At 40.1% G+C, this 16,529-nt stretch overlaps 1 protein-coding gene across 2 annotated transcripts in view; it reads right to left on the bottom strand.

Annotated features, from left to right (window-relative positions):
- DPYSL3 (dihydropyrimidinase like 3) overlaps positions 1-16,529 on the bottom strand; it is a 282,052-nt gene that overhangs the window by 21,584 nt on the left and 243,939 nt on the right. For both annotated transcript variants that reach the window (XM_082252872.1, XM_082252873.1), the window contains exons 7-9: positions 13,783-13,851; positions 4,191-4,311; positions 3,150-3,306 (exon numbers count right to left, since the gene is read on the bottom strand). In XM_082252872.1, the coding sequence (XP_082108998.1) occupies positions 3,150-3,306; positions 4,191-4,311; positions 13,783-13,851 (347 nt within the window). The remainder of the gene's footprint in view (positions 1-3,149; positions 3,307-4,190; positions 4,312-13,782; positions 13,852-16,529) is intronic.

Genomic DNA, 16,529 nt, shown 5'->3' with positions numbered 1-16,529 from the left:
GCTGACCTGACCCTTTACATATATCTGACCTCTGCTCCTCACTCAGAACTGGAAAATAGGAAGATAAGATAATTGTATTTGTGAACTTTCCAAAGAAATGTAAGCATACAGATACATAATCTTTGCAGCTCGGCTCGGGTGCCCCCATAGCAAGCTACTTGCTGTAGGGGCACTCAACAGTAGGGAGGGGCCAGCAGCTCCAGCCATAGACCCGAGAAGAGGAGGATCGGGGTTGCTCTGTGAAACCAACTGCACAGAGGAGGTAAGTATAACATGTTTGTTATTTTATAGGAAAAAAACAAGACTTTACACTCACTTTAATGGCAGGATCACCAGGTGAAAATAAGAAACCTGAGTATTCAAACGACTGCAGTCATCACAAGAACGGTCAGGCTGCATTTGATTAGTTTTTTGTTATTTAGATTCAATGATTTAAACACTCAACCATGGTCAGCTACCTGTTTATTTGCAATTATAGCTGTTGTGATGCATTTCAGAGTCTGGTAGTATCTCAAACTAGCATAATACAAGATTGAAGGTTAGTAAATATGTTTGATCTGAGCTGGTTTTTACAGGGATATAGGATTTGGTTGACCTAACACTGATTAGCAGTGAGTCTACGTTTATAGATTGCTGTTATGTTGATATTTAATTGCATAATCTTCTCTCATACTGTACATGCACCCTATAATGCTGTCAGCTTGCTGTGCTTTGATTTCCTTTTAAAGAGTGGCTATGTAAATTCTGTATGGTCCCATTGTATGTGAGAACATAGCCACCCTCCTTTGCTTGCTCCCGAAAGGGACTAAAACCCTACATGCAGATATACTCAATGCTATCACATGACATCACAATAAAGTGTTTGTAAACGTCAGACATGAAATATGAACAAAGCATATCCCTCTGTAGTGTGTACTTGTCTCTAATAAGAGCAATAAGTGTCACTTTTGTCTGCTGCTTCACTCCTCTATCAGCATGAGTCACTTCTGACAAGTTTTTCTGACACCAGGAGAAAAATAATGACAGGGGAGGGAGCTCCAGTTGATTGACAGCCTCAGCTCTGTTCCTGTGTGAAGGGGGTGTGTCTCTTCTCTCCAATCAGCTATCAGAGCTCTCCTCACTGTCATCTGCAGAGTGTAACTTCGGCTTCCCACACCCTTTTTCCGGAACTTTCAGAAAAGCTTTATATTTCAGTGATTTGAATAGATGTAGAGAGGAAACGACTGTAGATAAACAGGTACAGCTTATGTAGGAGGATTTGTTTTATCTCTGTGTATCACCTGAGGCCAGTCACTTCACTGGGTAAATGTAAGGCTTTACAACCACTTTAATTCTCCCCTCTATGTAATCACCCATCCCAGGCTCCAGCATTAATGAAGCTGAATCTGGCACATACACAATAAGAAAGGAAGGCCCAAAGATCTAAGAGAGCAATGCACTTTACAGCAAGGTATGTGCACTGCTTGTTCAAATAGGAAGTGAAGGGGAGAAAGAGACATCTGAGTGTGTGGGAATCACTGAAAAACACAGTGGGGTTTATTTACTAAGGCAAATCCACTTGGAAGTGCAGTCACTGTAGATCTGAGGGGGACATGCAAAAATAAAAAACAGCATTTTTTCTTGCACACGATTGGATGATAGAAATCAGCAGAGCTTCCCCTCATTTTCGATCTTCCCCTCAGATCTACAGAAACTGCACTTCCAAGTGCACTTGCAGTGCATTTATAGTACACAGTGGATTTCCCTTTAGTAAATCAAACCCAGTATGTAATCATCTGAAGCCAAAAAGATTACAGTGGTGGGCTGTCGGGTATGTTAAGGGGTCACAGCTCGTGTAAAGTGTATGGTTTACTGTCACTTTACGTATTTTTCTTCTTTTACAGTGTGGTATTCTATTTATTATGTGTAGTTGCTGTCAGGGTTGCTTTAAACAATCAATTTAGCAGTATTCTGTATAAGAAGGTAAATCCTTAAATTTCATGCAGGTTTTTGCTTCTTTTAATACCACTGGCCCACTAGTACCTGAATAATACAAGCGAGGTTCTAATGGCACTTTTCCACTGCAAGTACCGGCTCGGCTCCACTCGTCCCTGCCTGGCCCGGTTTGGTTTTCCACTGCATGGTACCGCATGGTACGGTGTTGGAACGGTTCAGTACGGTTTGGTATGGTTTGCTTTTCCTCTAAAGTAGTACTAAAGTAAGTGGGTGGGATAACAATGATTCTCTGACCAATCAGTGGCTAGTAGTGGCAAACAGTCAAGGCTGCATGAAAAAGGATTGTGGGATATGGTACCGGTACGGCCCTGTTGGAACCACAACTGAAGTGGTACTGTTTAAGCGAGCCGTACCGTTCAGTTCCATGTAGTGGAAAAGCGCCGCTGTACCGTACCGTACTGAACCGTTCCTACACCGTACCATGCGGTACCAGCAGTGAAAAAGCACAAAAGCGAGAGCGAACCATTCGCTTCCATTCAGTGGAAAAGCGCCATAATAAGAGATTTACTACTGGGGTAAGCAAAGTTTCTCTATTTTACATTATTTTATTATTCTTTGCTGCTTACTCCTTCATATGTTGCTGAGTGGACTTTAGTTAGGAATGTTTTTGCATTGTTTTGTTTCACCTTGAGCCAAGGTATGCCCAGAGGCTCTGTTTTATACTACTTACCTTTTCCAAAACCAATAAAAAAAAAAAGGGCTATTCAACAGGGCGAATTAAAAAAAATATTTCATTAGGGGAATTGTTAATAATTGCACAGCAATGTAATATTTATGTATGTAAATCAACCCCATAATGAGAAAAGCCCAGCATTCTGCTGAATCTTATACAGTTATTGGCTTTCAGCCTTCCTGCAGAACTCTCATTGAGTTCCTTTCTAAAGTATCAGCAGCCTAAAAGAAAAAAGTGTCTGTAATACCTCCAGAAAATCTAAAGTGAGGTTTACTGAAATCCTTACAGTATTTGTACAAGATCGAAGACGGAATTTCTTTTTAGGAATGAAATGCAGCAATTCATTTTTATTACTGCTGTATTGTGAAATATCAGTGATTTGTGCCACAGTCAGGTTTTTGTACAATGGGTATAAGACTCATCCTTGTCAGTGCATGCATGTGTATGAACCTGCCTAAAAGTAATAATAGAATATTCTTACCTAGCCAGCAGGGAGTTGATGTAGTCTGGAGTAGTAGGATCAGGGCTGAGGGGTGGAGAGGTCACAAAAGCAGCAGCTTTGGCCCAGTTCTTGCTCCAGTAGTGGGTTCCATCTATTCCCAGGCTAGCTGTGATAGGTTCACCAAATACAACATTGCCTGAAAATTGAACAAATGTGAGTCCTAATTTGCAGGCTGCAACTTGATTAATAAAAGAAGAGAACAGAGTCTTGTTTAGCAAAAGAAATGAAAAAGATTTATGCCAAGATGTAATTTACACATTGAGAAAGCAATGGAAAATGATGGTATTCTAGCATTTATGTAAAGATCAGTATTAAAGCTTCGCCATCTGCTGGACGTTACACGGCACTGCAGCCTAAGTCTGCTGTGCACACCAGCTGTTAGCTGCCCTCATTAGTGGACTTTAAAGAGAGGCCACAATTTCAAATCTGCACGTTTACTGGCTTTTATGTTAGCTCATGCCCTGGATAGTGGTCTGTCTGTCTCTGACTTCCCTCTGACTCTTCATGCCATGAATTGTTCCTGTGTATTGTTTGTACTGTATTTGTACCCAACTTTGCTGTATTTGTCCTGATTATGGACTTAAAACCTCTGCTATTGTCCACCATTGTTCTGTTTACCTTTCTAGAACCTGGACTTTGTTGTCGCCACCTAGCTGACTCTGCAACTGTCTGCTCTGACCATTTGTCCGAGGACTATACCATGTGTCCTGCCTGTTGTTGGCTGTTGCCCCTGGCAACAGAGAGGGTCTGCCAAACTCCATGATGATGTGTATAAGTAAAGCTATATTTTAAAGCTTTACATACATGTATATATTAAAGTAATGAGTCAATGGTATTCTTAGGTGCTAGCCATGAGAATGAGGACTGTCAGCGTAAACTATATTGTTTATGAAGCTCTGGAAGTAACCCATGTAAATAAGACGATTAATAAGGATTAACCTGCATTATACATCTTCTTCACATATAATATGCAAGTTTTAGTGGTTAGATAATACGATTGTGCTTTTTTTAATAGGTCACCTTTTTTCCTGGCTTGGGAAATGAGGTCTACAGAACTTTTGCTCATCACTTTGGTCACATATAGTGGACAGTTTGTTTGGCTTGCAATGGTAATGGCACGGAAAACAGCTTCTGCTTCCAGCTAAAAGAACAAAAGACTTGGAATGATGAACAGCACTACATCATATTAACAAGGGACACATTTGATACCAGATAAGATCTAGACAGTTCCAGACTCACAACACATTACAAGAAGGCAGCATATGCGCTTCCATCTCACTAATTTACAACTTGACATATAACAAAGTGGCTTCATTACATTCAGCAGTTACATCATGTGTCACACTTTTTAGCTGGCATGTGGTAAGCATTACATAAAGCATATAGTCATTTTTAGCTACATATAACAGAGTACAAATTACATGACATGAGTTAATGACATTCAAAGTAACTATCTGCTTGGAAATTTGAATCATTCCCTTTCCCTCAGACATATTTAATGCCTATTAGTACTTTAAAATATAGAGGACATTTCGAATTTTCACAAGTAAATCATGCCTGGATAATGAAGTTTAATTGGTCTTGTGTTCCGGGCCTCCAGTTTTCAGCCATTTTAGGATTTATGATGGGTTATTTAATGAAAATTATTAAAAAGGAAAACTGTTTCAAATAGTCTTACAAAAAGTAGTAACATTGTGCATTAAGGCCTCATGCACACTGTGTGTTTTCCCAGCTCCTCTAAATTCCTTAGAAACGTTAAGGGCTTGGGCATTTATTCATTTAATTAGCCAATTTATTATGGCCACTGAAAGGAATGAACACCCATGTGGACACATATGCTAACATTGAGGGACGTTTAGAAAATAAAAATGCAAGATGACTCTAGAAGTGGCATTTAAAATGACCTTCTACATTGCAATGCAATTGTACAGTCTCCTTTAGATTTACCAGCAACAATTTTTTCCAATTTAATAAAGTTGTTCTGATTGTTTAGGCCATCCCAATAAATTGTTTTGATAAAAAAGATTAAACGATCAGGTGGTGACAATTACAGTATGGTAATCTTTTGTCAGCCAATTGAAGAGATAGCAAGACATATGGTTGTCAATAGATGGCCATCATGTCTTCCAAAAGACTGCTTGTAAGAAGCTCTTAATGAGCACTCTCCATGATGGATGTTTGACACAAACAAAAATATGTAAAAACCGCAGCTGTCATTCTCACCCTTGACCAGTGTACTCCATCATTGTTGGATGATCATGTATCTGTAGATGCCAGTTGATATAACTTTTTGAATACGCATATTCTATTGATGTGGGGTGATAGTGGTTGGTAACTGTTGGTGCCACATGTGTATGCCTATGATCCACTACATTCCCCGGGTCATAGAAGAAGGCAGACGGGAACAGCGTCTCTCACTATACCACCACGATACTATTTTTCCAGTTGGAGCAATCATATATGTGGCCTTTTGAAGGTGCATACATGCACCTGTACATGTGAGTAAGATTGATTTTTTATAAATAAATATTTTAATAAGGATTTCAGCACTATTGTGAGTTTTTCTTACATCTGCATATGGCGCTGTATTGAGGGATACGGTTTACCAGCCAAGTGGTTTCGATTGGGAGGAGCCATACAGATCCAGATGGGCGCATACTGAGATCCCCTGCATATACGCTTTTTCGTATATATTTTAAGGTGAGCACCCACTGACAAGGGGGTGCACGGTTGCCATTTAGCTGTGACACTCTGGTCACTCACCATTGGGAAGCACTAGCCACTTCAAGGTGGCCTGATCACTCGTATAGGATTGTTGTTTTACCACCAATATTCACGAGGACTATAATATATTGGACTTTTTTGTATTTTGCACATCGAGTCACTTTGCACTTTTGCATTTATTTGTATTTATTGCATGTCTATTTATCACTCTATCCATCTACGTATATAATTTTGTGACACTCATTATTATTTTTTCACTGCTTGGTAGTTATTTTATTATTTATTTATTTGTGCAGCGCTATTTATTTAATTTAAACTACATGCCCCTGCTGTTCTATCATGTTGCTGACTCACCGGAACTCTGTTGTACAAGACAAGGTCTTTAAACACTCTTTTTATATACTAACCCTGTTCTGGATATCATATGTGTTCACATGTGCTCCCAAAGAAGAAAGAGAGTGTTTTTGAAATGTGTTGAGTTACTTATGTGGACCAATTTTGGAAAAACAGGCATATTCTCTGTATTATAGATGTGAACTTTACCTAGGTACAGTGGTACCTGTGGTTATCACTATGTATTTTTTAACTTTTTTTATAATAAATTTGGAATTTTATGTCATATATTTTTATTTTGTTGGTTTTGAATAAACTACAATTGCATCTGATGGGTTGTGCTACCATTCCTTAACTTTTCTCAATGCATGACGTGAACTGGCAGCCTTCTCTATTGAGCCAGTCCACATATCTGCAGGCCGTTCATTAGGCATTTTTTAAAAGAGACCTGTGCATTTTTCAGTCCAGTTCAGGTGTGATTTCAAGTAAACCTTTGCATTCAAATCACACCTGAAGCAGTGAACAAAACCATTTCAGATTCCTTTTAAAAGTAACAATGAAACCGTGGCTGGACATATGTGAACCAACATTCCCCTTTGCTACAACACACATTCTGGTTTATATATTAGTGGGATATGAGCATACTAGCATATCTTCTTCCCCTATTGAGATTTGTAAGAAGCAAGATTTCTGCAGCTTTGATAAAAATAAAATAATTGTAACAGCCAGTGAGTCTCAATAAAAATATTTCCTGTATTTAGGCTCCGTTTAAGCATTGCTATTTTTACAGGTGCTTTACAGGTTTTTTCGGACTTTTTTATTCAGGCGTTTTGAGTTGACACGTGGCCAATGAAAAAAAATGAATCTGCCAAGAAAGAAGCTTGTGTACTTTTTTGAGTGAGTGACGGGCGTTTTGCTTAAGGCGACAGAATGCTGAGATCTGAACAGGGGCCATTGAAATGAATTGGATTTGTGTTGTTGGGCATTTTTAGAGCAGAGGCTTGGAGCAGAAAATCACCCACAAATGCCTAGATGTGAACGGAACCCTAAACTAAACTAGGAAATGGGTCTTAAAAATAAAAAAAATCAAGACAACTTTATATTTTTTTGGGGGGACATTACCCCAGTTTGGATTTAGCATGGCCGATATGAAAATATTCAACATTTACTTATGTGCTGTATATGAATGCCTGAATAATAAGATAATGAACATCACTTAACTCCACAGATATAGCATTTATTATGACTTTGAAAGCATTCCTCAACATTACGTGTAGCTGGTATTCAGCCGATTCATCCCTACATAAATAATATCATTTATGGAGCTGTTTCCAATCAGTGCCATGTTCTACGTCCATCACATTCGCTTTGCTGTATTGTGTGCTTTTATGGTTTGTGTCTGTGAACACAGCCCAGGATAATAGCCTTGTGCATCTCTCTCCCATTACATCACAGCCAGAAAAGACTTCAGGCTTAGGATATTCAGTTCCTGGCAAATGTACATCCAAATGGTTGAGTAAGAAATACAAGCGTTTCCTGTCAGTTGAATACTCTGGGCGTTATGCTGCTCTGCTCCGTATGCACATCTTCTCCTCATTACATGTAACTTCCTTTCCCATTACTAAAATAATCATTACACTCTTGTTGGCACTGGCTCAACCACTGGCGTAGGCTAAGAAGTATTCTCTGTTTTATGATCTAAATGGAATTTTTATCTTGTGTGTATACTTTTCAACTTAACAGTTAACATTTGCCTTGGTCACCTGTATATTTGGCGAACATCTATTCTTTTTTTTTTTTATTCTGCTTGCTTACATTCCCCTGCATTTGTATACATTGCTACATCCTTTATTATGAGCTTAATGGAAGCCCTACCTTTTATGTATAGTTTGATCTGCATTGTTTACCCACTTGAAAGTATTATGTTTTAATAGTGCCAATCAAGCGGTAGGAAATAGTTCATCAGCACTGGACACAAACAGGGGAATTGCACAGCAACAGAATTAAAGTGTTTGTGTTTTAAAATGGCTTCAAAAAGCCATAATTGCTCACAAGCCCCGTTCTGTATACTGAACCATTTATTGTCTCATTACTGCCTCTACTTTCTCTAGAGAAAATATATCATGTCAGGCACAGTTAAAGGATATGAAAACATTAACAATGAACTTTGCTTATTTGGTCCCTTTTGGTTTGTTAAATAAACTATTGAAAGTATTTTGTTATATCTGTTCAATAAGCGCAAAGCGCAGATCCAGATTTTGTGAGCTAGTAACTTCCTGTGCTCTTTGCATCTGCTTCATTCCCATTTCCAATTGCAGCTCTCTGTGGACTACAGAACACAGGGCCAGATCTACAGTGGTGCTGGGGTAGGCTGTTACCCCCAGGTTCCATTAATGCCTTCCCCAGGACCAGTGATGTCAATGAGGGGCTAGGGGGCATTGCATAGCTGTGGCAATGCAGAGTCGGCATGGGTGTACAGTGCCCCGCCCCTATCCGCTGCAAAGAATAATTTATTTCCATGGTACGGGGAAGCCAAACTGGATGCAAAGAGTATGTTATGGTACTGATGGCCAGCCTGCCCACACTATAGAAAGCGATGACATTGATGCAAGGGTATTCAGAAACTGTTCAGAAATGCTCTGCCTACCATCCTCTCCCATGATGCCACAGCTGCGATGTAGATACGAAGGTAGGACTATTGGTAAATGATGGACTGTGGACTCTAAGAAGGGGTAGGATCCAATATGAAAAGGGGCTCCGAAGTGATGAGGGTACTCTGGGAGTGAAGGGGGGAGGCTCTGATTTTATGGGAAGGACTCATATGATGAGTGAAGGGAAGGGAAGGGAAGGGAAGGAAAGGATTCTATTGTGATGGCCTCAGATGTGAAGGGGGATGCTGATGTGATGGAGAGACTCTGAAGTAATTTGGGGGGGGGGGGAATCCCATGTGAAGGGGGGTGGCTATGAAGTAATGGGAGGACTCTCATGTGAAGGGGGGATGCTGATGTGATGTATTTTTAAAGGGTGCCATGACTGAAAAAAGGTTGAGAAACACTAGCTTAAGGTCCCGATCACATCAAGAGTTTTAGGATCGCAGGCAGAATCACCGCGATTCTGCCCGCAATTCCAAATCGCACTGCAATAGTGTCAAAATGCACCACGCAATTTTGTGTGCCATTAATTTTTATTGGCACCTCAAATGTGGTGCGGTTTTGTCATGATTGTCATGGCGTTTCTGCCCATGATCCCAAATCGCCAGATGTGAACAGGGCCTAATAATACATTCACTCTATGACTCATAGAGACCTAGAGAACTTCCGTTCCTTGTTCACTCCTGCGCCATCTCTGCACTCCCTAAAGTAATGTCAGATGCTCCTTCCAGGTCATGACTCATGGTACAGAGGGGTACTGATTGAAGAGGGAATACTGGTTCCCTGCATCTCTGTTACACTCTCAGAATGTCAGTGACTCACAGTGCCAGTACCAGTGGGAAAAGCTGGAGAGACAGAAAAAGAGAGAGCACTAGCTAGAGAGGATAAAACCCAGGTGTGTTTTACAGTATGCCAACCACAACAAGAGAAGGGCGCACCGACCTTGTGCATTACCACTAAAAATGTTTAATAAAATCCGAAAAAGCAACATACATTATACTCACAAACATATGATAGTTGCACACATGTAAAGATATTGGACCCAATCGTCTCCAAGACAACCAAGATGTTCCTATGGTGCTGGATGACGTGATGGTATCCGTATATAGCTGGCTGACGCGTTTCAAGGGAGGACCCTCTTCCCTAGAGCCAAAACATGCTACTCTAGTATACATGCTGAGTAGCATAGTATACATGCTGAGTATACATGTGGAGTTTACATGTGTGCAACTATCATATGCTTGTGAGTTTGATGTATGTTGCTTTTTCGAGTTTTAATAAACCTTTTTAGTGGTAATGCACAAGGTCAGTGCGCCCTTCTCTTGTTGTTGTTTTTCAGTGTATTTGGATACCCTTGGTCCTGAGGGGACGGCAAGACCTTAGGTGGTGTCAAAGACCACACACCTTCTTGCATACCACTCAAGCACAGGAGAAATATTTTTTTACAGTATGCCTCCTGACCTTTTTACTGCATCAAACAAGTAAAATCTCCTGCGCTCAAATGCTGTGTTCAAGGGACAGATATATTTTTTATTATGGGGAGACTGCATGGATTCTGGATATGTTTGGGGCAAATATATCATTATATAGCAGCAAAAAGGTTAAGCATACACATAAGAAGCCCACTGTTCATTATTAGGCCTTTCATCAAGCTCAGATAAAAGCTGTACAATGTATGAAATACCTAGGAGACATGTGAATCTACCCTCTGATAAAAGCTGAACTGGCCTGTTCTTAGACAATTTAACTTCTTTTCTCATTCTGTAGTAAAGTAAAGAGAAAAACACTGAATTCACTGGCATTCATGGAACATGCCGGCTCATTGTATGTGTTATCTAGTAAATGGTCTAAAGCTTGCCCTTCAAGTAATGACTGTCACCTGATCTGGCCAAAATAGAAGATCATCTTGTGTCTTCTGGGAGAAGCGCACAATTGCAGCCAACTGATCCCTGAGGGCAAGATTAGTTGGACAAGCCTAAATACATGGATCGAAATTCAACTGGTTTAGAAGGGAACGGGCAAATTTTGATCCATGTATGGGCAGGAAGGTTGTACAGAAGTCAATCTACTGATTGAATTCTGTACAACCGCCCAGTTGGATTTTCCCCACTCAAGCTATAGCCGGCAGTGCTGTTCTAAATATTCTGATGAAGGGGAAGTCTCCCTACTGTCAAAATACACTAGCTCGGGGAGATTTACCTATCCACCTTGAATGTGTTGATGGGCGAATTGGGTCTGTTTTTTTGTTCAACCAGCAGGTTCAGTGAAGAAAGTGAATCCATCTATGGGCTTCCATAAAATCTTGTGTAATCTTTACTGTTCATTCTACAAAAAGTGTCACTAGGAGGTTTCTGCCAACACTCCTTCTACCCTTCTAATGCAGGGTATAAACATGTACGCCTAGGAAATTGGATGTGCATGTCTGATATGGTGAAAAAAAGCCGCCCCCAGTTTTGGGATCGTGCATACACATCTGACTGTCACCTGATGTCTATTGTCACCTTTATGAAGACTGAATTACTAGCTTAAAAACAATAAAAAAATAAAAGCCACCCCCTGTTTTGGGATCTTGCACACACACATCTGACTAGTCACTTTTTACAGAGGTTGGATTACTAGTCAGCATGATAAAAACCTAACATGCTGCCTCTGCCTTAGAGGTATGATCAGTTGTAGACCTAGTCAGGGGCATGGTATATATATGTGCATTGATATTTCCCAGCATCAGGTGGGAGAATTTACAAAAAGAGTCTGGGTTCCATTATTGCACTGTAAAACTTCTTGACATGTGTCAGCAGTGTAGCCTTGTAGTTGAATTCCTCTTCTTTCTAATGATGCTAGAAAGTTTATTTACAGAAAAAAAATTTAATAAGTGGAATATTTTCCAGCACCAATCTTAATTTGTTTTTTTATTTTTTTACCCCCTGCCATAAGCTACATAGAGATGGACATTTCAAAATGGATATGTAAATAAGGCGCAATGGGTAATGGCAAATGAACACTAACCTAAAGCAACCAGTTTACTGTTTGCTTGAGCCTCGTACACACGATGAGAATATCGGAGGAATAATAATTTGTTCTTTTGAAGTCTCATATTGAAAATGAAGAGGTTACTAATGTTATGACAATTCTAGTACGAAAGAATAAGAATTCAGTAGTGATGTAATGTGTTGTATTGCATTGTAATGTATTCTGAAGTTTCCGAGCATGCGTGGTCTTCGTATTTTTTTCGGACGAATACTGCACTGATTAAATAAAAATTGTTTGTTTTGGTATAGTACGAGAAAAAATTTCGTGTTTGTCCCTTCGGATAATTTTGCATGAACTACTCTCCAAAGCTGTGTCCTAACGATCAGATTGTCGTATGATTTCTTTGAAAGCGGTAATTTTTGTTCATTTTTCTCATTGTGTGCACTAGGAATTAACATCATTGCATTCTGCTCTTACTGAAAACATATCTGTGTTAAACCTGAGATGAAATTAAAAAAATACATGAAAAAAGTCAGGCTTGATTATACATCTATATCAGGGTTTCTCAACCATAAGTAATCTGCTAATGATTGCCGGCTGGTCTGCTGGATGGTCAGTTGTTACAGCGGTGCCGGTCCGGTGCTGGTCCGCTGTCTAATACATGCTTCCCGCTGCCACAGGCATTTGGGAAGCTGTGCAGGCCTCCCGTGTCCTGCCAACCGATGACGTCATCAGTTGCTATTGGCGGGTCGGGCGCACAAGCAAGGGCTTGCTGGACATTAGAGCAGGGAGACGCTGGCTGTTGTGAGAGGAGAGAAACCAGGAAGAAGGATCTTCTGTGCCTGCATGTTAGCTCTGTGAGGTACACAGGATTATGTGGCTTACCTTTTTTTAATATTTTACCCTACTTAATAAATGTACTGCTTGGGATTTTTGACCTACCCTTGAACAGTGTTCCTCTCAGCTGTTTTCATCTCCTTTTGTTAGTACACAAGATCACCTTGATGATTTCTTTGTAAATGTAATATATATGTAATTTAAATATAGGTGGGTATATAAAAAATGTTTGCTTTAATTATTGTATTACTATATTATACTGATAATGATAACAGTACATCTTTTTTTTTTTTTTTTTATATATATAATGTATTCTGCTTATGTTTTTTTTTTTCCTTTGTATTACACTTGCACGACTGCTGCAGTTTTGCCGTCGCAGAGGTGTAGCACAGGATACCCGTGGCTTTCATGTTCGTTACCTGCGGTTTCTGATAAACTTCTTTTATGTCCCTTATTTTTGGCATGCTTTCAAAAAATGCACCAAAAATGTAGGCGTGCCTCGGGATTCTGCCAGATTGTAAAGGGTGCCTTGGTTGAAAAACACTGCTCTATATTATGATAAATATACCCTTCCTGCAGTACCTTTCTGCCATAAAAACCTGTAAGAGCTCCTCTTAAAATTAGCAAGTATTTAAATCAGTGGAGGAACTAAATTAGATTACAGTGGAGCCAAAAGTACTTTTCTAACTGCTGATGTCAAGAAACAACAAGACCCTGCAGAAGCTTTGGTGGGGTCAAGTTGATGCATCCTGTTCTAGATTGCCAGCTAGGCAATACCTTCTATATAGAGTACAGTGGCACCACTGTCTGCTCTTGCTTTTAGTATCCAAAGCATGTACACAGTCTGCACATGCACTGTGTGTAGCTAAATAGAGTCCTTTGTATTCAAAAGGTAATTGTTTCTGAATAACCAGTTTCCCTTTGCATTAATTTTTTTTATGTGCCCCAATATGTGCTGATTTTATATATATATATATGCATACACACACAGTATATCACCGTGTTTCTTATTAAAACATTTTGTTTAATTTTTTTACCTTGACATTCACATGAATTATATCTGATTGTGGATCCCATGGTATTATTATTTATCTTACCTCCTCAGGTCGACTCAAAACATGGCCCTCTGGTCCTGTAATACCCATTTCCAACATTCTTTGTTGCTCCTGAAAATAGAATTATTTACAGTTTATATTAAATGCAAATTGGACAGGAAATGTGTGAAATAAACATTTGCCTAGAATAAAAACATGTCAAATTCAGAATAGAAATAGCAAGTCAAACTGCCAAGTATTGAGACTCAATTTGTGTTAAAAGTGACCACACACACTTCAATTCTTTTTATGCGATTCGATCAAAAAAACTGAATCCGGAAAAAAATTGAATAGTCATAACTTCCCTTCCGGTCAATTTATAATCAATTTCAATCAAACTTAATCATATTGACTGGGTGGGCGGAATATTTTAATTTGCTCTGGATCAATTGGCAGCACTTAGATACTTAGTTGATGAATATGATCATAATTTGATTGATTAGGTTGAAAGATTACATGGTGGGAACAGAGATGTGACTGATAACTTGCCATTGTAAGTTATGAAATGTACATCCCCATGTGTGGTATATCGATCGAATGGGTTGTCAACTAAAGATCGTTTATTCCTGGATAAGGTAAATCAGAAAATAAATTAATCATTTATCGAAGCATGTATGGTTACCATAAGGGCAGGAACTGCACTTCTATTATATATTTTAAAATATTAATTTTCAAACAACAAAACAAATACCCCCTTTTTACATGGGAGTTCAGTCTAGATGTGTCTGTCAGTTTTTAGATGGATGTAGACTAAACTACAATGTATGTCTATGGGTGCTGCCTTGCATGAATTGTTTAGGGGACTCTAATGTGCTGCTGCCATGTGTGGACAATTTATGGGACACTAGTGTGCTGCTGCGGTGTTGTGTGGACTGTTTATGGGCCTCTAGTGTTCTGCTGCTGCCTTGTGTGAACTGTTTATGGGGCTAGTGTGCTGCTACTGTTTTGTGTCGACTGTTTATGGGACACTAGTGTGCTGCTGCTGTCTTGTGTGAACTGTTTATGGGACTCTAGTGTTCTGCTGCTGCCTTGTGTGGACTATTTATGGAACACTAGTGTGTCGCTGCCTTTAGTGGACTGTTTATGGAACACTAGTGTGTCGCTGCCTTATGTGGACTGATTATGGGACTCTAGTGTGCTGCTGCTGTCTTGTGTGGACTGTTTATGGGACTCTAGTGTGCTGCTGTGTTGTGTGGACTGTTTATGGGACTCTAGTGTGCTGCTGCTGCCTTGTGTGTACTGTTTATGGGACTCTAGTGTGCTGCTGTGTTGTGTAGACTGTTTATGGGACTCTAGTGTACTGCTGCTGTCTTGTGTGTACTGTTTATGGGACTCTAGTGTACTGCTGCTGTCTTGTGTGTACTGTTTATGGGACTCTAGTGTACTGCTGCTGTCTTGTGTGTACTGTTTATGGGACTCCAGAGTGCTGCTGCTGCCTTGTGTGGACTGTTTATAGGTGGGTGAATGTAAGTGGATGATCATCTGTTTTCATCCACCCACATCTGTGTCCTTTCAGGTCCGATCTTTTAATTGGAACAGCCAACATCCAGATCCGCTGAAACTAAACAGATGTAAACGGATGCCACCCGTTTACATTCATTTAGTTTATGTCCGTTTTTAGGCAAGAAACATTTTTTTTTATACTTTTGTCACCTCTGACTGGTCCCTGCAACAACTAAGGCCCCCTTCCACGTGGGGGCGGACACTGCCAGGAATCTGCTTGCTCAGCAGGGAATCTGTCCGCTGACCCCCAGTAAGCAGGTAGATGGCTGGTCTGTGTCCGCTCACAGACACAGCCTGCTCTCCTCTATGGGCAGTCGGATGTAAACAGACCGACTTTTCATTTACACCTGACTGCCATCTGATCCGCTAGACGGAAGGGGAATGGATCCCCATTTGTCTGTTTTTAGCAGATCGGATTGGATGTAGGAGGATGTAAATGGAGGGTCTGATCGGGTCCATCTGAAAAACAGACAAAAGCGGTCCGTTTGCATGAAATGGGCCTAAGAAAAACAGATGTAGACTGATGTAAACTGAACTCAACTGATATAAACTAAACTGAACTGCACTGAACAGAAAACAGATGCCTAAACTGAATCTGTTTTTTCTTTGAAAAAAACGCGACTGAATAGATGACATCCGTGTAAAAGGGGCCTAATACTCGTGGAAGCCAATAATCTCAGGAGATTCCAGCAAACCTCCTGTTCTGGGTCAAATCTAAAGCCAACCATAGACAGAGTGATTTTTTCTTCTACAACTATGGTTTGCAGGAAAGGAAATCGCTTGATTCACTGACTGTGTTGATGGGGGAATCCTTCCCGTGGAGCTATTGTGTTCTCCCAGCAGGGGGGGAGGCTGTCACCGCAAGGAGAACACAGTGATTACTGTTAGTGACTATAATAGCCGCTAGCAATAATCGCATGTAAAATCCGACAGGTTGGTTGTACCCAAGTTGATCGATCAATCAACTTGGGTATATTCAGCCTGTCCATACATGGGTCAAAACTCAGCCGCTCCCTGCTGGACCGGCTGAGATTCGAACCGCCTATGGCTATCTTTACACTTTGTAGATCAATGGATTCCTCTATAGCCTTAGGGAATACACAAAAGCATTCTGTTAGCCTAAACCAGGAATCCTCAAACTATGGCCCTTCAGCTGTTGCAGAACTACACATCCCATGAGGCATTGTAAAACTCTGACATTCACAGGCATGACTAGGAATGATGGGAATTGTAGTTCCTGAACAACT

This window comes from Pelophylax lessonae (assembly GCF_965119305.1).
Source record: "Pelophylax lessonae genome assembly, chromosome: 4".
Classification (NCBI taxonomy): domain Eukaryota; kingdom Metazoa; phylum Chordata; class Amphibia; order Anura; family Ranidae; genus Pelophylax; species Pelophylax lessonae.
Note: the sequence above shows the minus strand (reverse complement) of the source record. Positions and strands in the feature narration are given on the sequence as shown.